The sequence below is a fragment of the Nerophis ophidion genome, linkage group LG07 (assembly GCF_033978795.1).
Source record: "Nerophis ophidion isolate RoL-2023_Sa linkage group LG07, RoL_Noph_v1.0, whole genome shotgun sequence".
NCBI lineage: Eukaryota > Metazoa > Chordata > Actinopteri > Syngnathiformes > Syngnathidae > Nerophis > Nerophis ophidion.
Window position 1 is genome coordinate 62,365,920 of NC_084617.1, and position 26,777 is coordinate 62,392,696.

At 40.0% G+C, this 26,777-nt stretch overlaps 2 protein-coding genes across 2 annotated transcripts in view; one reads left to right on the top strand and one right to left on the bottom strand.

The window, feature by feature from the left end:
* aebp1b (AE binding protein 1b) overlaps positions 1-13,919 on the top strand; it is a 26,308-nt gene extending 12,389 nt beyond the window's left edge. Inside the window, exons 8-22 of the mRNA XM_061906807.1 lie at positions 2,538-2,609; positions 2,701-2,810; positions 7,177-7,316; positions 7,395-7,479; positions 7,559-7,703; positions 7,776-7,864; positions 10,342-10,465; positions 10,659-10,855; positions 10,948-11,124; positions 11,215-11,375; positions 11,449-11,966; positions 12,044-12,183; positions 12,338-12,437; positions 12,521-12,687; positions 12,781-13,919. Coding sequence (XP_061762791.1) covers positions 2,538-2,609; positions 2,701-2,810; positions 7,177-7,316; positions 7,395-7,479; positions 7,559-7,703; positions 7,776-7,864; positions 10,342-10,465; positions 10,659-10,855; positions 10,948-11,124; positions 11,215-11,375; positions 11,449-11,966; positions 12,044-12,183; positions 12,338-12,437; positions 12,521-12,687; positions 12,781-13,173 — 2,618 coding nt within the window. The 3' untranslated portion in view covers positions 13,174-13,919. The remainder of the gene's footprint in view (positions 1-2,537; positions 2,610-2,700; positions 2,811-7,176; positions 7,317-7,394; positions 7,480-7,558; positions 7,704-7,775; positions 7,865-10,341; positions 10,466-10,658; positions 10,856-10,947; positions 11,125-11,214; positions 11,376-11,448; positions 11,967-12,043; positions 12,184-12,337; positions 12,438-12,520; positions 12,688-12,780) is intronic.
* Positions 13,198-26,777, bottom strand: pold2 (polymerase (DNA directed), delta 2, regulatory subunit). Its single transcript, XM_061906808.1, has 10 exons — positions 26,261-26,777; positions 24,080-24,201; positions 22,451-22,574; positions 22,271-22,385; positions 21,975-22,173; positions 18,984-19,064; positions 18,737-18,894; positions 18,544-18,671; positions 14,316-14,417; positions 13,198-14,155 (listed from the first exon to the last, which is right to left on the bottom strand). The coding sequence occupies exons 1-10, from the start codon at positions 26,487-26,489 to the stop codon at positions 13,995-13,997; spliced, it is 1,419 nt and encodes a 472-aa protein (XP_061762792.1). The 5' UTR covers positions 26,490-26,777; the 3' UTR covers positions 13,198-13,994.

Here is a 26,777-nt window from a genome sequence, read left to right on the forward strand (position 1 = left end):
GCCAAGCAGGGATGTAATGGTTCCCATTTTTATAGTCTTTGGTATGACCCGGCCGGGGTTTGAACTCACAATTTACCGATCTCAGGGCGGACACTCTAACCACTAGGCCACTGAGTAAGTGCAGTGAATATTCACTCCATTATGGTAAATAAACTAAATTTCTTACTTGACAGGGCAGTTGCTGGTTGTTCCATCTCCATCGTGGGGGTCCCTGCGGGTGGGGTGGGTGGTTCCCGTGGCCCCGTGCCGGCCGGTCCTGCTGCGGCCGACTTGGGTGGGGTAGCCTGGGGCGGGCCGCGCTGTACTCTCCGGTGGTCGGTCTTCTCGTCCGGGCCCAACTTTCTGCCCGTGTGGGGTGTGGTCTCTCGCTGGCTTAAGGTCTGGCTGTCCCCTGCTTCTCTCGTGCGTTGTCCTCTGCCGGGCGCGTCTGTCTGCGGCCTGCTGCTGACTCTTACGGGCGGCACGGTGGGCCTGGCTCTGGGGTTCCTGGTCGCCCTGGCTGCGTGGGGCCGGTGGTCCATGGTTCCCTGGGCGCCACATCTGCTGTTTGTGGGTTGGGCTCTCTGGGTGGCTGGGGCCGTAGTCTGGCTCCCACACACATCCCATCCATCCATTTTCTACCACTTATTCCCTTTTGGGGTCACGGGGGGCGCTGGCGCCTATCTCAGCTACAATCGGGCGGAAGGCGGGGTACACCCTGGACAAGTCGCCACCTCATCGCAGGGCCAACACAGATAGACAGACAACATTCACACTCACATTCACACACTAGGACCAATTTAGTGTTGCCAATCAACCTATCCCCAGGTGCATGTCTTTGGAAGTGGGAGGAAGCCGGAGTACCCGGAGAGAACCCACGCATTCACGGGGAAAACATGCAAACTCCACACAGAAAGATCCCAAGCCTGGGATTGAACCCAGGACTGCAGGACCTTCGTATTGTGAGGCAGATGCACTAACCCCTCTTCCACCGTGAAGCCCGCTCCCCCACACCCTGAGAGTCAAATATATTGTATATACAAATACACATATATTCACATAAAAAAGGTACCTACGTTCCCACATACATACACAAATACAGTACATACCTACATACTCAAAATTCGTACATTTGCCGCCAATGGAACTGGTGCTTTACGGAGAGTAAATGTGACAATGAAAAAGGAGGATTACCTCCAAATTCTTCAGGACAACCTAAAATCATCAGCCCGGAGGTTGGGTCTTGGGCTCAGTTGGGTGTTCCAACTGGACAATGACCCCAAACACACATCAAAAGTGGTAAAGGAATGGCTAAATCAGGCTAGAATTAAGGTTTAAAAATGGCCTTCCCAAAGTCATTGTCATGTGGACAATGCTGAAGAAACAAGTCCATGTCAAAAAAACAACAAATTTAGCTGAACTGTACCAATTTTTTCAAGTGAAGTGGTCAAAAATTCCACCAGAAGCTTGTGGATGGCTACCAAAAGCACCTTATTGCAGTGGAATCTACTCAGTGGCCTAGTGGTTAGAGTGTCCGCCCTGAGATCGGTTGGTTGGCCAATTCATCTCTTTCTTTCCACTAAGATGCTTTTTTTTGGTTGAAAAGTGAGTTTTTGTGGTAAAAATCCCTCCGGGATCCAGGGACTCCTCGGCGTGCGCTCCCGCCGGGAATAGGTGCTCCAATTCGGACACGCTGTGTGGTCAGTGCCTTAAAATGAAGCTGTTAAAAAAAAAAAACTCGTTTCTGCGTTTTAGTAAGTCCCTGCTTGGCACTCAGCATTAAGGGTTGTAATTGGGGGTAAAATCACCAAAAATTATTCCCGGGCGTGGCACCGCTGCTGCCTACTGCTCCCCTAACCTCCCAGGGGGTGTGACAACCATTGGTACTTTAACTTTAACTTGCCAAGGGACATGTAACCAAATATTAACATTGCTGTATGTATACATTTGACATAGCAGATTTGGTCACATTTTGAGTAGACCCATAATAAATTCATAAAATAACCAAACTTCATGAATTTTTTTGTGACTAACAAAAATGTGCTTGATCACTCTACCACAAAAAAATAAGACTTGTAGAAATTATTGGAAACTCAAGACAACCATGAAATTATGTCCTTCGCAAGTGTATGTAAACTTTTGACCATGACAGAATATTATAACAATTGTGCACAAATTGCTTGTCTCCAGTTCACCCGTGACAAAAGTAGGATAAAGGGTAGCAAATAATTGTATAAAAACACAAATGTTATTGTTAAATAATATAATTGTTATTGTCCAGGACAGTAACTATTGTGCCTTAAGGGCGACAGAAAACAGAACATTCCAGTGGAAAATCCTGTTATTAAAAAAAGTCCATGAACACTTGAAGTGGAAGTGTATTGAAAATATTCCTAATGTTTTTCAAGTACTCTTCATAAGGATTTTTGGGATGAGAACTTGCAACAGTGATGATGATTTCCCCTGATGGGATGTGGGTTGCACAAGTTGGGGGAGGTTCAGGGGCCAATGGTGTGGAATTTATTTTGCGTAAAGACTGTTTTTCTGACCTCTGCCAGAGAGAGCGCAGAGACTGAAGGAGGCCGAAGAGCGTGCCAAGAACAGACCACGTGTCTATAAAGAGCCAAAGAGTAAGTCAAATGCTGTCCACAATCTGGAAAACATATCCGATGCTTTGCTTTTTCCTCATACGACATTTATTTCCTGTGCTGTGTGTCTCAGAATGTCCTCCCCTGGGCATGGAGTCCCACAGGATCGAACCAGATCAGCTTACCGCTTCCTCTGTGTCTCAATATGACTTTTCCCCTCAGAAGGCACGCCTCAACATGCAGGTACACATCAATCAGGATGTGCACACTATCACAGGTGTCACTTGCACACTGGAAATGTCTGTAAACCAACTCTAACCACCAACACATCTAGAGACATGCTGCAGAAGAATTAAAAGCAGACTACATAAGTGGACATTTTGCACCAGACCAACTTGGGGATAGCTTGCATGCCAGTCATTATGTTGTTGTTACACTTATGCAAATTAACTTCTACCTTTGACATGAAGTATAAAGTAAAACACTAGCATTACCATACCATTAGGTACACCAAAACTCTTAATCATCTATGCTCTAACACAAGAGTCACTTTGAAAAAGAAAATAGTAATAATAATTTTGAGAAATGTATTATTTGTGGTTTGTGGCTACAGTAACTACTGCATACTATTATACTTGAGCAAAATATTGGAAAACAAATGGCAAAAATAACTATTTCAGTTGCTAAATCTGTCATTTATTACCGGAAACTATTTGTAACGTTTGGGTCGCATGGTGATGCGGAGTCGTTCTCTCAAGGATGGAGTCGGGCTTTAAACACAGTGTGAAGGTAAGAACCGATGATTTATTTAAAATTAAATCTGACCCTAACAAAGAAAAACAAAGAGCTAGCATGGGAGCTAGAAGAACAAAGGGGCTTAGCATTGAAGCTAACATAAGCAGAACTGGAAACCAAAGTCGTCATTGTTGTGCGAACACAAACTACGAAGCCAGGCTGAATGAAAAGAAAAGGCAGGCTTAAATAAAGACAGCAATCAGAAAACAGGTGTGCGTCTAAAACAAGTGGCAGGTGAAACTAATGCGTAACTACGGTGACAAAATAAACAAGGAAGTACAACCAGGAACTAAAGAAGTCAAACACTAACAGAACATAATACAAAAAGACTCAAAAACCTAAACATAATATGATCCGGGCAGCGGATCATAACACTATTATTATAAAGGCAGAGTTTGTCATGTAAACTACGGAATAAAACAGTTTGAATTTTTTTTTTAATAAGATTAGACTGCTAATTCTGTTTTAGCGGTTTAATTGATTTCCTGATGAATGCTGCAAGCAAATAGAATGCATCTTCTGCGTTATCATGTTTGCAATATCAGTACAGAACCTAAATTTACAAACTTAATTGGTTCTTGAGCAACAATTGTTATCAGGAAAGTTTGTATATTAAAGCAAATTTCTCACAAAAAAAAACAATGTAAACATGAATAATGGGTTGCAGCCTCGACCAAATATTTTAGTAAAGGTTTGCACATTTTGAACACAATATGAAGCGCTATACAGTACTGTATATCAAACTAAAATAACGAGGGGGTGAAAGATAAACCTTCAATTTAATGATGAAGTCAAAACAACTTGTCCTCATATGCAGCGGCCCTGCCAACACGTACACAAATTGTCACAAGCCCTGTGGTGAACTGACAGTTGGAAATCACAAAATTCCTAAACTTTAACAGCCAAGTCGCTACCTTGTTGGTAGGGGGGGGCTGTGTCAACAACGTTGAGGATACTTTCCTGAATGTTTCAAACCACACATAGCTTGTCCATTGCTTTTTTGAACTCTGTAAAAGGGCTAAAACATTTTAAAAGCACACAAAGTAGCAGAGTAAGTAACAATAACACCGCTCTGCTGATTGAATGAGCACCGGTGATCGATCAGCCCGCCCTCAATGTACTGTGTGTGCTGCTTGGCACACAAAGAGTGGATGAAATGTTTGCATACCAAATATGTTTTATTTGGCCTGTGCTTTGTATATGGAAAAGTTTGTACAATGAGGGCTTTGGAAATTGAGGTTCCACTGTACAAATATTACAAAACCCAAAACCAGTGAAGTTGACACGTTGTGTAATTCTTAAATGAAAAACAGAATACAATGATTTGCAAATCCTTTAGAACTAACATTCAACTGAATAGACTGTAAAGACAAAATACTTAATGCTTGTTTTTTTGCAAATAATCATTAACTTAGAATTTAATGGCAGCAACACATTGCTAACAAGTTGGAACAGGGGTATTTTTACCAGTGTGTTACATGGCCTTTCCTTTTAACAACACTCAGTAAATGTTTCGGAACTGAGGAGACCAATTTTTGAAGATTTTCAGGTGGAATTCTTTCCCATTCCAACTTGATGTACAGCTTAAGTTGCTCAACAGTCTGGGGTCTCTGTTGTGGTATTTTAGGCTTCATATTGTGACACACATTTTCACTACAGGCAGGCCAGAAGCCACGCTGTTGTAACACATGTCTTGGCATTGTCTTGCTGAAATAAGCAGGGGCGTCCATGATAACGTTGCTTGGATGGCAACATATGTTGCTCCTAAACCTGTATGTATCTTTCAGCATTAATGGTGCATTCGCAGATGTGCAAGTCACCCATGCTTTGGCCACTAATACACCCCCATACCATCACAGATGCTGGCTTTTGTACTTTGCGCCTATAAAAATCCAAATGGCTCTTTTCCTCTTTGTTCCGAATATTGCAAATCATTGTATTCTGTTTTTATTTATTAAAAATAAAAAATATGTGGATGGTAACAACGTGGATATGTCACTTGTTAAGGAAGTGATGGATTGTGTCCTGAAGCCATTTACTTATATATGCAATAAATCTTTATCAACTGGAATTTTTCCTGACAAAATGAAAATCGCAAAAGTTATTCCAATTTATAAAAATGGTGATAAACATATGGTCTCAAATTACAGACCTGTGTCCTTACTACCTCAATTTGCAAAAATTCTTGAGAAATTATTTGTAAATAGACTTGATAAGTTTATTGACAAACATGAGCTATTGAATGACCATCAGTATGGGTTCAGGAGTAATCGATCTACATCTCTAGCGGTGATTGACTTTGTAGAAAACATAGCTACAGCAATAGAAAAAAAGCAACACACCGTTGGAGTATTTATTGACTTATGTAAAGCTTTTGACACAATCGATCATTCCTTACTTCTGCAGAAATTGGAAAAATATGGCATAAGAGGTGTTTCGCAACATTGTTTAAGTAGTTATTTAAGTAACAGATAACAAAATGTGGAAATTAATAAGATTAAATCACAGCCAAGAAGAGTAACTTGTGGTGTTCCACAAGGCTCGGTATTGGGACCTAAGTTATTTATACTCTACCTAAATGATATTTGTTCAGTATCTAATAAATTGAAATTTATTATGTTTGCAGATGATACAAATGTATATTGTTCAGGAGAAGACTTGAAGGAAGTGTTGAGGATAATGGAGGTTGAGTTCAACTAAAAAAATGGTTTGATATTAATAAGTTATCATTAAATGATAAGAAAACTAAATTTATGGTGTTTAGTGGTGCAAGGACAAATTGTGAAGCAAAATTAAAGTTAAATCATGTGGAAATTGATAGAGTATATGAAACTAAATTCTTGGGAATAATAATTGATCATAAACTGTGTTGGAAACCGCAAAATGAATATATAAAAGGAAAAATATCCAAATCTATTGCTATTCTTTATAAAGTAAGACACATGCTGAATAAGACATGCCTGCATATGTTGTATTATTCTTTTATTTTTCCATATTTAACGTATTGTGTTGAAATTTGGGGAAATGTTTATAAAACAAACATAGACCCAATCATAAAACTTCAAAAAAGGGTCATTAGAATAATACACAAAGCCTGCTACTATGAACATACCAATCCCTTATTTATGAGTTCAAATGTGTTAAAATTTTCCGACATTGTGTTTTTAAAAACAATGGAAATTATGTTTCGAGTAAAGAACAACAGCCTTCCAGCTTGTATTCTCAGGCTATTTCATTTAAGAGGAGAAAACTATAATTTACGGGGGATATTGATATTTGAAATGGGTAAAGCGAGAACAAATATAAAATACAAATGTATTACAGTTTTAGGAGTTAAATGGTGGAACAAGCTCAGTGATGAGCTGAAGACATGCACTTCTTTGGTAAGGTTTAAGAAAACATTGAAAGGTGAAATAATTGAAAATTATAAAATATAGTCACAATTACTTTCATCCCATTGATTTTTGATTTATTTATTTTTTTATGTTGATGTTCCAGGCAATCTAATTTTCTGTGAAGGTATAAGATAGGCAAATATAAGCTTTGGCTTCAGCCTATTCATTTTTTGGTCATTCTTTTTCTTTTCTTTCATGTGTAAATGTGCATTATTGTATAACATGTACTGTAAAACTGATCACACACAATGGTTGATTGATTTGATTTGATTGATTATATGACCGAAATAAACTTATTTCATTCATTCATTCATATTTACGATTTACACAACGTGCAAATTTCACTGGTTTGGGGTATTGTACACCCCCCTGCACGAACCAATGATGAAGACTGTTTCCATATCCTTTTTGGCCTCTAGGGTTCTGATGATGAAGATAAAGCTCAAGGTGGAGCATGGTGTGCCAACACAGACGACAAAAATCACTGGTTTGAGATCGACACTCGCAGAGAAACCGAGTTCACTGCAGTCATAACTCAGGGTCGGGACTCTCTAAACGAGTAAGACACAAAGAACACAAAAGAAGACTTTATCTCCTGCTGTGTCTCAATTTAACGACTTTCCTTGTGTCATTGCAGGAGTGACTTCATGACGTCATACTTCCTGGCTTTCAGCAATGATAGCAGGGAGTGGACCACTATCCATGATGGATACGCCGACTGGGTGAGCTCGCCTATAAAAGAGGGAACTATCCTGACCACTTCAACATTATACATTTCCTTTCTCTTCATTTTTTCCCCAGCTGTTCTTTGGAAACAGTGATAAGGACACTCCAGTAATGAACCAGCTCGCAGAGCCAGTAGTGGCCCGTTACATCAGAATCATTCCTCAAAGCTGGAATGGCACTCTGTGTATGAGACTGGAGGTTCTAGGCTGCCCTTTGCCTGGTGAGCATCACACTAGGAAAGCATAAACAAGGATATACAACACATATATAACACTCTCTGTGTCACACACAGATCCAGATGTTGTCCAGTACAGGCAAAATGAAGTCACTCCAGTGGATTACCTGAAGTTTAAGCACCACAGCTACTCAGAAATGGTGGCAGTGAGTATATTTTTGAATGACTCCCAAAGAAGACAAATTAAGGGAATGTCAGCTTTAAAGGGGAACTGCCCATTTTTGGAAAATGTTGCCTATCATTCACAATCATTGTGAGAGATAAGAATATACAGTGGGTCAAAAAAGTATTTAGTCAGCCACCGATTGTGCAAGTTCTCCCACTTAAAATGATGACAGAGGTCTGTAATTTTCATCATAGGTACACTTCAACTGTGAGAGGCAGAATGTGAAAAAAAAAAGAATCCAGGAATTCACAGTGCAGGAATTTTAAAGAATTTATTTGTAAATTATGGTGGAAAATAAGTATTTGGTCAACCATTCAAAGCTCTCACTGATGGAAGGAGGTGTTGGCTCAAAATCTCACGATACATGGCCCCATTCATTCTTTCCTTAACACGGATCAATCGTCCTGTCCCCTTAGCAGAAAAACAGCCCCAAAGCATGATGTTTCCACCCCCATGCTTCACAGTAGGTATGGTGGTCTTGGGATGCAACTCAGTATTCTTCTTCCTCCAAACATGACGAGTTGAGTTTATACCAAAAAGTTATATTTTGGTTTCATCTGACCACATGACATTCTCCCAATTCTCTGCTGTATCATCCATGTATCAATTTTTATATAAACTCAACTCGTCGTGTTTGGAGGAAGAAGAATACTGAGTTGCATCCCAAGAACACCAAACCTACTGTGCAGCATGGGGGTGGAAACGTCATGCTTTGGGGCTGTTTTTCTGCTAAGGGGACAGGACGATTGATCCGTGTTAAGGAAAGAATGAATGGGGCCATGTATCGTGAGATTTTGAGCCAAAACCTCCTTCCATCAGTGAGAGCTTTGAATGGTTGACCAAATACTTATTTTTCACCATAAATTACAAATAAATTCTTTAAAATTCCTACAATGTGAATTCCTGGATTTTTTTTTCCAGATTTTTTCTCTCACAGTTGAAGTGTACCTATGATGAAAATTACAGACCTCTGTCCTCATTTTAAGTGGGAGAACTTGCACAATCTGTGGCTGACTAAATACTTTTTTGCCCCACTGTACGTCTTGCAAAATGCGGATAACGGGAGTCACCGCTGTGGCCTTCAAAGCCCTTTAAAAAACAACTTCAGAACCTTCCATCAAGGTTTCATATACACCCTGCAAGTATACGTATAATGTAGTAACAGACACGTTCATACCAATATTTAATATGTACAATATTTACCATATTTTGGTCATTTTAAGCATTAATGGGACATCTTTCTTAGGCTTATTTATTTCACTGCCCATGGCAACACACTTACGACTTCCGGAAACAAACGCGTGTGTGTGTTCTAATCATGGCAGACTTGGTAATAGATGGCTAATTTTGGACAAATTAAGATGTATAACCTTATCTTTTTGAAGCTGAATATACAAAGAGGGTGAAACGTTGGAGCAGACGGAAGCCGAGAAAGTCAGGAACGGTGTGACTTGACCGTGTAAATGTGGAGCTTGGAACTAAGCTATGCCGACAGATATTGAGTGAAACCAAAAATAAACAGGGAAAAAAATGAAAACTGTCTGTCGAGTAAGTCACTATAATATTGATCGTGATACATGCAGCACATCATACTTGTTATTAGAACTACATCCACAGTCGCGCTAGCTGTGTACAAACAAAACATGAAATGTGAGCTAATACTTTAGATACCGTAATTTGATTGTTCATGTTTTTTCAGTCTGTACAGATTGGTGTCCAATCACATTGTGTTGTGCATGACAAACTCAAGTGATTAAGCTGCTGAGGCAAAAGCTATTTTACGGCTAATGATGTAGCATGCCGTCATAAGGCGATGTGTTACTAAGCTAGAAAAACAGTTCTTCAGTGTATGTGCTTACAATAACAATGTCGTTATAGCTTGATAATTATACAGGTTACTGGACATTAATCAAGTATGGTTGGCGGTTTTCCGATGCATTTTTAAGGTGATTTCGAGGCAGATTGGATTGCTGCCATTAGCTGCAATGGTAACCACCTACGAGTCGATTATTACCAATTAAAATACAAAAATAAAAAACATGTGTGTTGTTGTCTCTCATAGAAATTGTGAACGATAGGCAAAATTCCAAAAGTGCAGTTCCCCTCTACGGCACTGTGCTGTATGTACATTCGGGAGAAAACCTTGCAGCTCATTCATTTGTCAAACCACTAGAGGGCAATGTTACCTTCCACAATCAAGCAATGAGGGCTGTGCTGGACCTTCATTTTTCACAGAAACAGAGTCAAACTGATCTAAGCTTCAAAATGAGCAATTGTTTTACATAGCATACTTTACTGCAACGCTTATGGGATCAGTTTCATTCAAAGCTCACATTCACAATTGTCGAGCATTAGAGGTTGTATCTCGCCTTTCATATGACAACTCACAGAAAAATTGAATTTGATGTACGTTCAAAAGGAACAGAATACAAGGTTGAAACATTCTCTGTTGTTCAGCTAATAAAGTCAGTGCACGAAGAGTGTCCCAATATCACCAGCGTCTACAGCCTGGGCCGCAGCTCCAAAGGACTAGACATCATGGCCATCGTAATCTCTGGCAATCCCACAGAGCACGAAATAGGTGAGAATATGTGATGTATGACAATATCGTTATCGAAGTTAAAATCTAGATTTCCTGTAGATGACAAGGAATAGATTCATCAGGTTGTATCAAGGCCCCCCTTTGTTTCCTATTGCTACCAATAAACACCAGATTGAGTCATTGGTTCATCATTGATGGAACACTATGCCATCTTGTTTGGCATCCTCTGCAGGTGAGCCAGAGTTCCGCTTTACAGCAGGTCTTCATGGTAACGAGGCAGTGGGCCGGGAAATGATACTGCTTCTTATGCAGTACTTGTGCAAGGAATACAGAGACCGAAACCCTCGAGCTCAGCGGCTGGTGGATGGGATACGCATCCACTTGGTGCCTTCGCTCAACCCTGATGGACACGAAGAAGCATTTGAAGCAGTAAGTTGGAAAATTGCATCTGAAAAGTATGTGGAAATGTGTATTGTTCGTAATTTTGCTGCATGTGGTCCACCTATTTCTCCTCCTTGCAGGGCTCAGAACTAAGTGGATGGGCCACCGGCCACTTCACCAACGAGGGATTTGACATTTTCCAAAACTTTCCTGATCTTAACAGCATACTGTGGGATACAGAAGATAGAGGCATGGTGCCCAAACTAGCCCCCAACCACCACATTGCCATACCTGACAACATAATGTCCAACAGCTCGGTAAGATGATTTTCTTCTACATGGAAAAAGTGTATTTCTATAGACTTGTACATCACTTTTGTGGGTTCTGGTTCTTCTGTTTGATATTAGATTGCTGTAGAGACCAGGGCCATTATTTCTTGGATGGAAAGCCACCCGTTTGTGATGGGTGCAAACTTCCAGGGCGGCGAGTCATTTGTGGCGTATCCCTATGACAGTTTACGTCTCAACAAGCCTGCTGAAGACAAGCCGCACAGCCGCAAGAAGAGACAGTATGACCTCACACATAGTGCTCATTCAACTTCTGTGTTCTTTATTAGTCCTTATTTCATGTATTTAATACAGGTATGAAGAGGAGGGCTTTGATGTGACAGAGTGGGGACACGGATACCACGAGGAGCCGGATCAAGACCGAGGTTATCCAGAGCGTGAGGAGTGGGGGGGTCACGGCTACAGCCAGGGCTACGACCAGGGCCAGGGCTATGACCAAGGTCAGGGCTATGATCACAACCAAGGCTATGACCACAACCAGGGCTATGATCACGGTCAAGGTTACGACCATGGACATGGCTATGACCACAACCAAGGATATGACCATGGCTATGATCCCAGCTACAACCAGGGTTATGGTCACAGGGAGGAAGAAGAGGATGACAGAGAGCGAAGTGGAGGCTACCGTTATGCTGAGCCTGAAGATGATTTGCGAGAGATCCCAGATGAATCCCTCTTTAGATGGTTAGCCGTGTCCTACGCCTCCACACATCTGACCATGACACACAACTACCACGGGTCCTGCCATGGGGACATCACGTCAGGAGCACATGGCATCGTCAACCGGGCTAAATGGAAGCCAGTCACAGGAAGTGAGAAGAGATTAATTTCTTCAGTGGCTGTTGACCCGTCTGTGATACGTCCAAAGTAAACATATTTATCTCCACAGGCATGAATGACTTTAGCTACTTGCACACCAACTGCTTGGAGCTGTCCATTTTCCTGGGCTGTGATAAATTTCCTCATGAGACGGAGCTTCAGCGCGAGTGGGAAAAGAACAGGGAGGCCATGCTTATCTTCATGGAGCAGGTCAGAACCTCACACACAATCTACTGAAGATACTTTTCTCATGTGGAATCCTCAAATTAAAAACGTTGTTATTGTAGAGTGCCCGGCCATAGTAAGTAGGTCCTGGTGTTTATAATTTACCTGTTAACTCTATTTTACTTGGTGTTGCGCTTAGGTTCATCGTGGCATTCGAGGCATAGTAAAGGATCAGCAGGGCAATCCTATTGCAAACGCTACTGTGTCTGTAGAAGGGATAAACCATGACGTCACTACGGGTCAGATCAAATGCACAAAATATGACACGACAACCAAATTTTGCAAACCACACACTTAACTCAAACCCTGTTTTGCTCTGCAGCACCAACTGGTGACTACTGGAGGCTACTAAACCCTGGAGAGTACCGTGTGACGGCAAAAGCTGATGGCTTCTCTTCACTGACCAAACTGTGCGTAGTGGGTTACCAGGCGGGAGCAACCACCTGCAGCTTCAACTTGGCGAAATCCAACTGGGACCGCATTAAACAGGTGAGGCCATGATGACTTCATACAATACCAGACAATACCAGAGTATACTTTGGCCTCAGATGAAGGTGTTTTCTTTTTTACATTGGCCCACAGATTTTGGCGCTCCATGGCAACAAACCAATTCGCCTGGTCAGCCATGGCAACACTAGAGTCCCACCCCCCATAGTTGTCAATGGCAATGGACGCGTGATTAATGGCAACAATGGGAACTCACCAGATTCACAAAAGAGCAAAGAACAGCAAAGGAGACTCAAAATTGCTCGTATTCGCCGTCTGCGGCAGCAGAGGTTACTGAAGTTAAAATCAACAACAACAACAACGACCACCACCTTACCACCAACAACCACTACAATTCCCACAACGCCAGAGATAACCACACCCTGGTATGACTCGTGGCTATTAGAGGAGGGACAATCATCAGTACCTGAAGGCTTCACAGACTCCACTCTGGATTACAACTATGAGTACAAGATTGATGACTATTAAAGCACTCACTGCACTCGTCATCGTCATATTCTGAGCTACAACAATCCAGAAAGCGAGCTCAACCAAGCAGCACAGTTTGGAATAGAAAGCCCTGATCTGTTCTGTTTACTCTTACCATGGGGTTTGCAGGCAGGATGATGAGGACTATCAGCTAAAACAACAGTGCGACTTATTAATGAAACAGAGTATGTACATGACTCGGTCCGGCGCCATAAAAGAGAACAGCTGGTAAAAGTCTTATACCAAAGTATGATGAAAATATTTCCAACTCTATGTTCAACCTACGACCCACCATTCCACACTATGGTAACAGTTGGTATTAAACCTTAGAAAATGGAAAAAAGAAAAAAGACTGTACAATACCAAAGTGACAAACTGTACTGCTTGGTAGGAATTTGGCTTTTGTGTCTATTGTAAAACAAAGTTGGGTCATGTCTGTAACTTACTTTAACCTTGTTAATTATATACTGTTACACTTGAAAATATGATCCTTCACTGACATTAACCATCTTTATCAGTTGGATTGTTCATGCTGGATCTTTGACACAATATTAAAGCTTTTTATACATGAATTTTGTTGTAGATGCACAATAAAAAAACAATTTGTTTTTACACCACATGTAACTCTTTACTCCGTTTTCACCCATGAAAAATATACTTTATATGAAATGAAGTCTGACAGTGTTTCTTCATACATGTGTGAGAAATTAAGTTTCAAATAAAGGTCAATTTTAATAACCTTGAAAGATTGTATGTTACCAAGAAATCCTTTCATAATACTGTACATGTGTGGGCATTATGTTAAACGTTATTACGGACCCTCAGTGGCTGATGTTCATCTCGCTCTCGTCATCGTCACCAGCAGAAAAAGCGGAGAAGCTGACTGGCTCACATTCAAGAGTGCGTAAGTTGACAAGGCATGCTGTTTGGGTGCTGCTGAACTTTGGGACGGTGACCAAGAGGACTTCCTGGCCATCAGGACCTGGTAACGCCAGAGGATGAAGCGTGTTTTATACACTGAACTTGCATTGAAAAGGCTAATCACGTTGTATACTTCATGCTGAAGTTGAACGATCAATATACTGTGCATGTTGTACAAATAAATTACACACAGGCAAATGAAGTTGTCCACAAACACACACCTGAAAGAAGCTTTGACTCGAAGGCAGGGGCGTTCCCGCTGAAGTAAACATGAGGACACTCTTCCAAGATGAACGGATCTTTCATGTAAAATGGGTAACAACCTGACAGCAAATACACATGAGGTATATATGATTAGAAAGCGATCATCTGGCCAGAGCGGGATGGATGGTTATATATACAATATCTGGGTATTTTTTCTAATAATGTCGATACTGTAAACCTTGAGTTATTAAAGTTCAAGTGCACTCTCTCCTCAAGTGTGCATGTGAGTGTGTATGAGTGGACGTGTGCCTGAATGAAGGGTTTGTGTGAGCAAAGTATGACTGTCAAATGTGATTTTAACTGTAAAATCCAGTAAAATATATTTGCAAAAAAAGTAAGCGATCATCTAAATCAGAGCTTGGCAATCGGTGGCTTTTCGTCCTGGCTCCCTATTTGCTTTGAAACAAACTGTCAATAAATAAAGTCCATTTAATTGTAATTTACTTTATTTAGTTAGTTAGTATATTTAAATGTAGCAGTTGTCATTTTGGAGAGTTTGGTGATCTTGTAATATAAAAACAAAACATATTTTAATATTTTGTCAATTGAAATGTACGTCACACCGCCTATGCGTCATCGCTTGCTACCAAGCAATTGCATTGTAAGCTGGCAATTGACAGATCAATCTTGTCATTCACATGGTGGACAAAATAATGGCAAAAGGATTAAACCACCAACAGTTCGTTTCACTATTGGAAGAAGTTGAAAGTAGTTTCGTGCGATACCACTGATTTTGTTTCTGATCTATTACCAAGTAAAAATTTAGGTTGGTATTGGCGATACCGATCAGATATTTTGTGCAAATAGTGTCTACCAAAATTTGCTGTCTATTCAAGTTGTTTATTTTCAAATAACATCCATCCAAAATAACAGTAAAAATAAAAAATTAAAAAACAGAAAAAAATCTGGATTTAATGGGGAAAAGCTGAACTTTTTAATAATGTATTAATATACTAAGTAACCTACAGCACAAAGTGTTGTATTTAAACATGTATAATATCTGTTTTTAGCAAGTTATTTAAAATTAAAAAAAATATCAAAATGTCAACCAGAAAGTTGAAGATCCCTGGTACAAATCCAGCTTCTGACATTTTAGTCACTGGGAAAGATACCCAACTTGCTCCCAGTGCCATCCACACTGGTGTATGTGTGTGGAAGGACTCCCCTGCAAGAAATTCTTAATCTCAATGGGACTACTCTGGTAAAATGAAAGTTGTTGTTTTTGTTTTTTTTTAATGCAAATGAACCACACCAAACCCTTTGGGCGTGGGCCAATGACAAAAAAGCTTCTAAAAAAAGTGTTGATTTTTCCTTGCTTAATAGTGACATCTAAAAATATAGAAAAAATATACATTAGGAAGATTTTGACATCTGCAACAAATAAAACTAATTAACATATTAAAAATGTAAAATATAGTCGTACACTTTAAATCCCATAGTTCATTCCATTTAGTAACTCTTTCCTCATCTGAGATTTCCAACTAATTCAAATTAAACATGCTTCTGTTTGGGTGCCTGTATTAGATTTTATACAAAACTCTGTTTCATTCAAAAATGACATCTGACAAACTATTTTCCTAATTCAACACTTGTACTGACATGAAAAGTGTTCCAAAGTGAATGTGAGCTATTTTTATATGAGATCTACAACATGTTATACTGAACCATAAAAGTAATCTGGAGTCGACTAGCTAGTTTTCAATAATCTCTTATGTAAAAAAAAATCAAATTTTGAAAAAGATTGATTTTTAGGCCATTTCCAGTAGGAGCTTTTGCAACCTGTTATGAAAATGTTTTATCATCATTTTTAGGCCAAATATTTTGCCAGGATCAGTTTATATCGGTTTGAATCGAAAATGTATTCTGAATTGGATCGCCAACTAACAATCATTATCGAATGCCAGTCTTAATTTTTGGAATGTAGTGAAACCTTAATCAAACAAAAATATTTTCTGAGGAGAAACCTAACCATGACATGAATTGATTGCATTATATAAAAATCAAACAACTCACTAAATAAATGCATGTCGTCATTGACGCCCGTTTGTTCTGTGTGCAGAGAAATTTGTTGTTCTGTCTTTTTGGATTAAAATGAGGAAAAAAAACTACCCAGAACTTTCAATAATTGGGTCGAAGCAATTGTTTCCATTCCCGTCAGTTTTCATTTTGTGGTTTAAATTTGATGTGGTGCTTTTCTCTGTTTTATACAGTGCATCCAGGAAGTATTCGCAGCCCTTTACTTTTTCCACATTTAGTTATGCGAAATGGAATAAATTAATTTTTGTCCTCAAAATTCTACACACAGTACCCCATGATGACAATGTATTTTTTATTTTATTTTAGCAAATGTATTAAAAATAAAAAAAACCCACAAAGTATACTAAGTATTCATAGTCTTTGCTCAATATGTTGTTGATGAATCTTTGGCAGCAATTTCAGCCTCAAGTCTTTTTGAATACGATGCCACAAGCTTGGCACACCTATCATTGAGCAGTTTTGCCTATTCCTTTTTGCCCAATCCTCTTTGCAGCATCTCTCAAACTCTATCAGTTTTTTCATTAAGATGTCTCTGTACATTGCTGCATTCATGTTAGTCTAGTCAGAGAGGTGACCAAGAACCTGATGGTCACTCTGTCAGAGCTACAACATTCCTCTATGGAGTGAGGAGAAACTTTCAGAAGAACAACCATTTCTGCAGCAAACCACCAATCAGGCCTGTATAATGTAGTGGCCAGACGGAACCCTTCTTCACATAAAATAATAAAGTTTGCCAAAATGCACATGAAAGACTCTCAGACCATGAGAAACAAAATTCTGTGGTCTGATGAGATACAGATTAAACTCCATGGCGTGAATGCCAGCCATCATGTTGGGAAGGCCAATACCTTCTCTAAAGTGAAGCATGCTGGAGGCGGAATCATGCCGTGGGGATATTTTTCAGTGGAAAGAACTGGGAGACCAGTCAGGATAGAGGGAAAAATGAATGCAGCAAAGTACAGAGACAATCTAGATAAAAATCAACGCTGAAATTGCTGCCAACGATTCATCAACAAAGTATTGGGGAAAAGCTGTGAATAGTTGTACACATGTATTTTTTTTTATTTGTAATACATTTGCTCAAATAAAAACTGTTTTACATTTTCATTATGGGGGATCATCTGTAGAATATTGAGGAGAAAAAAATTATTGATTCCATTCTAACAAAACAAAATTAGGAAAAAGTGAACCGCTGTGAATCCTTTTCGGATGTACTGTACAAAAGGTAAAAGACAATTGCATTAGATTACTATAAACTCTCCCAGTGCACACCAACCCAGAGAAATTTTGGGGACCGCTGATCTAGATCAGGGGGGCCCACACTTTTTCAGCAGGCAAACTACTTTTCAAACGACCAAATCGAGGTGATCTACCTCATCTTCATATGGATATATATATATATATATACATACACACACACACACACACATAAAAAATTATATATAAATAATATATTTATGTATATTATATATATATATATATATATATATATATATATATATATATATATATATATATATATATAATTTATATTTATTTATTTATTAAACAGGTGTTTTTGTTAATATGTTTAAAAGGTGTTTGATAAAAATACAAGCATGTTAACACATGTATCATGTTGTAATTCTAAGCATGTTCGAATTAAACTCAAATCATAACCATTAACATATAGATTATTTTGTTTCATGAAGACAAAAATATAAGTTGGTGTATTCCCTGATTCTGAAGACTTTCATTGACAAAAAGAAATATATGGACGGCAAACTCCGTAGCTTGCTAGCTTGTGTGCGCTAGCTTTTTGAGACTCTTATTTTGTTAGCGCAGGCAGTATGGAGAAGCACTTTTGAAGACAGGAACTGTGTGGTCGGTCTTTAGGCTTCTGACGGCACGTTGAAATACAAAGTGTTTCTCACCTTCCTGTTAGTCGTGTTTTTTTTTAATACTGAGCCCGCAGCACCCAGTATCATCAAGATCGGGGTGCTGCGAATGTCAATCAAGTGACGTCACATTGAAGATGGCTAATTTTTAGGACTATTTTTAATGCCGGGCTGGCGATCAACTGACACACCCTCCGCGATCGACCGGTAGCTTGCGATCGACGTAATGGTTACTGATCTAGGTTGTTTTACAGCAGAGTGCATTAATTACCGAGGGTATCTGGTGCTGTTGGAGCGAGGTGGCGCAATCGTAGTGTTTCCTCTAGAATCTCCAGGTGACTGTTCATGCTGCTGTACTGCATAATGTTGCTGACATTCTGACCGGAGGTTCCAAGAAATCTGAATGGAAGTAAACGCAAAGCTTTGAAGCAAATGTCTGACCAATGCTTGTATTTTTTCCTCACCTCACTCCATCCACAGTGGCCTGGTACGGGTTGGAGGACAACTTTAGAGTTGGGTAGACTGAAGACAGAGGGAACATGCAGCGGTGCAAAGGCTGTTGAGGCAGCGTGTAGTTGGTGGGGTCGTACTGGCCGGGCATTACATCCACTGGGACTGATGCCTAGAGGGACAGGAGTGACAATTCTGGATGAAATTGCACAACAACAAGCTGTAACTAAAAGGGTGGCGAGAGGAGGTAGGAAGGCTCACCACAAGCTGTAGCAATAGCTCATCCAACAAGCGAATGGCCTCTACACTGCCAGCTTGAGTCTTCTTGGTCAGGTATTTGGCCTTAACACACACACAAAACAGGAAGTTAAATGCAAAATAGCATTAATTTTAAATGATTTACAGTTTTTGACACTGTCATCACTGCCAAATGCAAAGTCTGATAGAGAAAGTTAAAGTATTTCCTATGTTTGTACAGTAAGCATTAGTTACCAGCAAACCCGAGGAGAGTTTTCATATCATCATTAATCATTGCAATAACTAGACCAGGGGTCGGGAACCTTTTTGGCTGAGAGAGCCAAAAAGCCAAATATTTTAAAAAATATTTCAGTAAGAGCCATATAATACTTTTTTTAACACTGAACACAACTAAACACGTGCATTTTTAAGTAAGACCAACATTTCTAGAGTATAATAGGTCTCTTATTTTTTTTAATAACGTTGTTATTCTGAAGCTAACTGTGGAGGGGTGTGGCCTGCGGACCTGCAGCGACAGGTGCGTAGAGGGCCCACCTGGGCCTTGTTATCTAAGCACCTGTCGCTCTGTTACAAGCAGCAAGGAGGAGAAACTGGGTTGGGGCTGGAAATACTATTGCTGGAAAGCAACTGAGAGACTTATTGAAAACTAAAACAATATTGTAACCCTGAAACAGGCTCTCATGTCGGTGCTTGGGGGTCTGAAGAACCCCCATGAGGGCAAGCCCCACACTAACCAATAATAAATAAATAACTTCTTACCATTAACGCAACTTCTTGAACAGGTGCGGTAGAAAACGGATGGATGGATTAAAAATGCATGAGAATGTTTTATATTTTGAACATTATTTTTAACACTGTGATTACAAGTGGAATTATTCATTACTTATCGTGTTAAGCAACGTCAGCTCAGATTTATCAGGGAGCCAGATGCAGTCATCAAAAGAGCCACATCTGGCTCTAGAGCCATAGGTTCCCTACCCCTGAACTAGACGTTGGCCGATGGTAAATATATCGGCATAGCTCGGTTGGTAGAGCGGCCGTGTCAGCAACTTGAGGGTTGCAGGTTCGATTCCCGCTTCCGCCATTCTAGTCACTGCCGTTGTGTCCTTGGGCAAGACACTTTACCCACCTGCTCCCAGTGCCACCCACACTGGTTTAAATGTAACTTAGATATTGGGTTTCACTATGTAAAGCGCTTTGAGTCACTAGAGAAAAGCGCTATATAAATATAATTCACTTCACACTTCACACAACTAATCGTATGACAATTAAGAATTAACTCCATAACTTCACAATCATTGATAAATTACCATTTACAGGTATGTCTGTTTTGTTTGTCACTCGCTTTCAAACAAGATACAAGTGGGTTCACTCCGTGCATCGCACTAAGCACCTGAGCGTGTGTATTCATTAACAGAAATAAATGAACAGAGAGAATCCTCTTGTCAGTAATCTACAATGTTTGTCTTTGTGGGCAGAGCCGAGTCCGCTAGTTTACACACATAAGATGCACGGAGAAAAAGCCTGGCAAGTCGGGAAACACTGCGCGGTAACAAAAATTAAAAGGACAATGTGATTGCAAAGCCAAAATGTCCCATTGTGTGACATTGAGCAACATGATTGGAAATTCATGGCAACAACAACAACCAGAAATAGAAAATAAAACACACCACCCAACCCAATTTTCCAATTGGGGAAAAAACCGTACTCCAAAATGTTTTGTGATTATTTAAGTGCAATTTTTGCTAACAGTGGTTAAGACAGAATCTATTTTATTTACATGTTTTGTTTACTTGTTGAGGACAATGAAAAGTTATTGACCATTCAATTACAAAGGTAAATAGAAAAATCTAAGTTTATTGCATTTAAAAGAAATACATGTAATACTATTATCATATATTCTGATTCAGCGTCTCTTCAGGTTTCAACTAAGGCTGCAACTAATAATTATATTGATAGTCGATTAGTCAGTGATTATCTTAACGATTAGTCAACTAATCAGATAAAGCGTACACATATTTAATGACTCTAATTTTCCATCGACTTCTAAACGCAGCTTAAGTCCTTTTAGGCATCTGCTTACTAATAACAAAGATGACTAATTCATTCATAAATATGTATTTATATTGTAAATGCTGCTCATTCAGCTGTTACAAACATTTAAATGACTGACAAAATGTTGTCCATTCAAAAGAAAGGAAAGGCAAAGTGCTAAAAATAACAACTACTAACCTTGTTTATTAGAGGTTTGAATATTTGGCCACCTAATGATTCGATTACGATTCAGGAGCTACGATTCGATTAAAAATTGATTATTGATGCATCTTTAATTTATCAATATATATTGATGCAGTTTTACATTTATTTTTGTTTCACTAAATAAGTGTTGATCACTTGTAACTTTTGAAAACAGTGCATTTGAGATAAGAAACAGTTGACTTACATTTATTAAATCCATGGACATGTAAAACTGGAACAAAAGTCCCCTATAATAAAGGAGCTGGTCGGATTTCTCGGTGAGGTGGCTCGCTGCATTGTCTGGTGTAGTCCCCCTTGCACCTTTTTTGGTCCTAGTTCTGGATTTGATTTGAGTATTCAACCAGAATCTCCTTTCCTTTTTCTGTTTGAATTCAGAGTTGTTCAACCTCTAAACTGTTCCAACTCCTAAGGGCCTCTCTACCTAATTCACCAAAGGCAATTTTTTTCTTATTTGCTTTCCTTCAAGACCATGTCCATTAAAATGTAGATATTTTTAAAACACATCTTTTTTATCTATTTTGGCCCATTGTAAACATTGCAAATGTATAGTTTTGTCTTTAAAAACTTTTTTTTTTGCAACTCTGGTTTCAGCGTTTGTCGGTGGACGGGTAAAACTTAGCTTTTTTTGTTGTGTCATAACTAATGTGCAACAATATCTTTTGTTTTTAACCTTGTTTAACAACTAACATGACGTTTCTCTGCAGCCTACTTGAAAGGCTCAGAGACACAACTCACCTTGGTCGAGGCATCTTTGTCTTGTGTGCTCTCACTTAGGAGGTTTCCCGCCATCAACACTCTTGATATTGTCGCTGCCCCACTCTGCTCCCCCTGTTCCCCGAGCTGACCCGTGACCATGTCCACCAGCAGCTGTAGTCCAAGCATGCTGTCAGCATGACTGCTTCCGAGACCGAGTCCTGAGACCAAGAGCACAAATCTGCATGGGGTAAAGAAAAAGGATTGGTATTGCAGTTACTTACATTACATCGAAAGTTCGCAGGATGACTGCTTTGTATGTGTGTGTATCAGTATACCTATCTGCACTCAGTGTGGGTCTTGCAGTCTGCATTGGGAGACCAGCTGTGCAGAAGTCCTCCACTGTGAACTTGCCATCATTCCTCTCAGCTCCGTATATTACAATGACGCTACCTAATTGAAAAAGCAATCACTTATGCGCACTCATTTAATTTTTTCAGGTCCAACAATCTTCTCACCTGTCACACACTTATCTATGTAAATTTTGCCTTCTAGTTTGATTCTCTGAAGCTCGTCCTCCAGGATAAGCTCGTCGCTGTCACTGATAAATTTAACTCGGGGAGGCTGGGGCAGCAGGTTGTGCTGAAGGCGAGAAGATAGAGGAAAACATACATTTACCTTACAATTAGTGTTATCAAAATTATCAATACCAACACGCACACATGGCAATGACGTTGATTACGTTTTTTCCGTATCGTCAGCACCAAACACTGTGCAACACTTTTTCCTTGGCGAGCCGCGTCAATTCTAGCAAGTGAGCATTGAGTCAGCGCTGAAGAAAAATCAAGATCCAGTGATTCCATGTTTGTTTGGTGCTTCAAGTTCGTTCTTGTTCATAAACGAATTATAATGGAACTGCATCATACACTTCACAACACACCTAATAAACACCTGCTTCGCCAGGTAAAACAACAGAAGATATCCGCGTTGCCACTTTATCAAAGTATTGATTAAAAGTGAAATGAGAGAGGGAAGTTACAGAGTGAAGTGTCTCTGCTACCCAACCGTTATCACTTATATTAATGCGAAGAAAACACATTTTAAGACACAATTCCGTCGTTTGGCAACACTTTGCCTTCTTGGTGAAATATATTAACTAATGGTGTTCAAAATGTGGCCCAGAGGCCCTTTTTTATTGACCTGTTACACATGTTAGAAATAAAATGAACAGAAAAACAGGTCAAATAGAACAAAAACGCAAAACGGAATGAAAAACAGCTGAAACGTTCATACTAATAACAAATAAAAACACAAATACTTGTCTTTAGATATATGGTTTAGCCTTCTTATCAGCCTAGTTCAGGGACTGCAACCCGCGGCTCTAGAGTCGCGGGTTGTGTTACGGTGCGAATGTTCTCCCGAAATGTGTTTGTCATTCTTGATTAGTGTGGGTTCAAGGTGTGGAACATATTTGTAACAGTGTTAAAGTTGTTTATACGGCCACCTTCAGTGTGACCTGTATGGCAGTTGATTAACTATGCTTTGCATTCACTTATGTGTGTGTAAAAGCCGCATATATTATGTGACTGGGCCGGCACGCTGTTTGTATGGAGGAAAAGCGGACATGACGACAAGTTGTAGAGGACGTTATAGGCAGTGCCTTTAAGGCACGCACCCAATATTGTTGTCCGAGTGGAAATCGGGAGAAAGGTTGCCCCGGGAGATTTTCCGGAGAGGTACTGAAATTTGTGAGTCTCCAGGGAAAGTTGGGAGGTTTGGCTAGTGTGCGCCGCGGCACAGTGGTTAAAAAACACTGGTCTAAATAACAAATCAGTTTTGTTTTGATTTTCTTTTTTTGTTGTTGTTGTTGCGCACACCTTTTAGCGATCGCCCACATTGTCCATAGATAAAACCTGCCCCGGTTAGAATGCATAAATGTTCCTGTCTTACATAAGAAATTGTGAATGAGAGGTAAAATTCCCCTTTAAATACTTGACAGTTTGAAGATATTAAGTAGTGAATTTAAAAGTACATGGGTCCGGTTTTTGTGTTAATTCAAAGGTATGGCTTCCTGAAATTCTGGTATCTTGACAACCCTACTTAGAGTTCATTGAGGTTTGGAGCAAGTGAGAGTAAAGTACACTTACCTCCTCACTGATCTCCTTAAGGATGGATGGCTGTAAGTCCATACGCTTGAATAACGTTCCCACAATACAACACTGTTCTCCAGTCTGAAGATCACACAGTTGACGGACGAGTACATTCGATCCTGCACACAAACCGTATTTGAACAGTAAACACACAAATACGTGCACACGTTCACATGCATGCTTAAGAGGTGAAAAAGAAAGTGCATCTCTATTCTCCTTCAAAACCGCACTAAAAGAACACCTCCAGGCATCTTCAACCCTTGACTAATACACTCCCCCCTCCTGTAAAAGTGGGTGACATTGTTATCACCAGGAAAGATGAGATCACCTACCTAGGTTCCATTCTTGAGGCTAATCTTTCCTGTGATAAAATGGCAACCAAGGTAATCAAAAAGGTCAGCCAAAGAACAAGATTCCTCTACAGAATCTCCTCTCTGGTCAACAAAAGCACCTTGAAGATTCTAGCGGGAACTCTCATTCAATCCTTTTTCGATTACGCTTGCACCTCCTGGTACCCCAGCACATCCAAAACCCTCAAATCTAGACTCCAAACATCCCAGAATAAGCTAGTCCGGTTACTTTTAGACATCCACCCCAGATCACACTTCAGTCCAACCCACTTCTCCAAAGTGGGCTGGCTCAGGGTGGAGGACAGAGTAAAACAACTTGCACTGAGCCTAGTCTATAAAATCCGCTACACCTCCCTGATAACGAAGTACATGTCAAACTACTTCCTTAACGTAAATGACCGCCATAACCAGAACACCAGGAGGAGATCCACAAACCACGTTAAACCCAGATTCCGATCTAACAAAGGTCTTAACTCATTCTCTTTCTATGCCACATCAATGTGGAATGCACTCCCAACAGGTATAAAAGTAAGTGCATCTCTATATTCCTTCAAAACCGCTCTAAAACAACACCTCCAGGCAAATTCAACCCTTTACTAATATCCTCCTCCATTGACATCCCATCTCCCCGGATTATAAATAACCTAATGTAAACAATCAAATGTACTTCTAATGTATTTACTTGCTCTTATGCTATCCGAAATCACTATGTTCTCTGCTGACTGTACATATCCTACTGTAAGACCTACACTGTTTCAATGTCCATTTCTCTGTTGATGCAATTGTTGATGACTGAAGTACTGATATCAACCAAAGCTCCTCATCCCACCCCCCGGATTGTAAATAATGTAAATAGTTCATTGTATATACTATGATGATTAACCTGTGTGAGGACTGTATTATGCTGATAGTATATATTTGTACCATGAATTGATTTACATGGACCCCGACTTAAACAAGTTGAAAAACTTATTCGGGTGTTACCATTTAGTGGTCAATTGTACGGAATATGTATTGAACTGTGCAATCTACTAATAAAAGTATCAATCACATCCAACCTCCCCGGATTGTACATAATCAAATGTAAAAAATAAAATGCATATACTTGTTCTTATGCTTTCTGACCTCACTATGTCCACTACTTGCTGTACATATCCTATGAAGTCAGACCTACACTATTTCAATGTCCATTTCTCTGATGACACAATTGTTGATGACTGAAGTACTGATATCAACCAAACCCAACCCCCCCCACCACCACCTCCACATCCCACCCCCCAGATTGTAAATATTGCAAATAATTCAATGTATATACTCTGATGATTAACTTGTCGCCCTTTTTTTTTCTTTTCTTTTCTTTCTAGTGCTTCACTCTAACTTTCCTCATCCACGAATCTTTCATCCTCCCTCAAATTAATGGGGAAATCGTCGCTTTCTCGGTCCGAATCGCTCTCGCTGCTGGTGGCCATTATTGTAAACAATGTGAGGATTTGAGGAGCCCTACAACCTGTGACATCACACGCACATCGTCTGCTACTTCCAGTACAGGCAAGGCTTTTTTTATTAGCGACCAAAAGTTGCGAAATGTATCATCGATGTTCTCTACTAAATCCTTTCAGCAAAAATATGGCAATATCCCCGTTTAAATAAGAAAATCTAATTTCAGTAGGCCTTTAAAGTAACAGTACTCTTACTTGAGTACAATGTCTGGCTACTCTACCCACCTCTGTGGATGGATGGACCATTTAGTGGTCAATTGTACAGAATATGTACTGTACCGTGCAATCTACTAATACAAGTTTTAATCAATCAATCAATCAATGCTTACCCCACTTTTGTTGGGCTTTTTCCGCGAGCAACGGTCTCATCTGCATGAGTCGAGCAGCGTAAATATGAGCATACTGACGACCGAAGCTCCGTGCCCCAACTCCAAAGCGCTCCGAGTGGGGGCTGTAGGCCGGGGAAGCCCTCTCGAAGACTGGGGCCTGGTCCTGGTCCTCTGTCGGGCGGCACAGGAGAGAGGAGCCGTCTCTCGGGGCACTCAGCTCGGAAAACATGATAGCCAGAGGCCAGTTGTTAGCTAGCCGAAAATGTTAGCCAAGTCACAAATGAATTGAGCGCTTTCCACCAAAAACACGACTATAAGCTTAGCAGACAAGGTCCTTAATGACCTCAGTCCTCTTCAAATGTTAGCCCCAAACACCAAGTTAAACATGTTCAAATGAATGTTTTCTGACCGCGCCAATTGAGAACTACCCGCGAAAACCTCGCTCTATCAGAGATGTTCTGCAGGGTAGAACTCCCACTTTTACCCGGAACATTTACGTTGGCTTCTTTGAACGAGA

What these genes read in the sequence shown, in the direction of transcription:
- pold2 (XM_061906808.1), bottom strand. Translation starts at nt 26,489, where the DNA reads ATGTTTTCCGAGCTGAGTGCCCCGAGAGACGGCTCCTCTCTCCTGTGC. An exon ending in CCCACACTGAGTGCAGATAG is followed by an intron (nt 22,174 to 22,270) that starts GTATACTGATAC and finishes TACCCCATGCAG; the next exon opens with ATTTGTGCTCTTGGTCTCAG. An exon ending in ACAAAGATGCCTCGACCAAG is followed by an intron (nt 19,065 to 21,974) that starts GTGAGTTGTGTC and finishes GTGTGTGTTAAG; the next exon opens with GCCAAATACCTGACCAAGAA.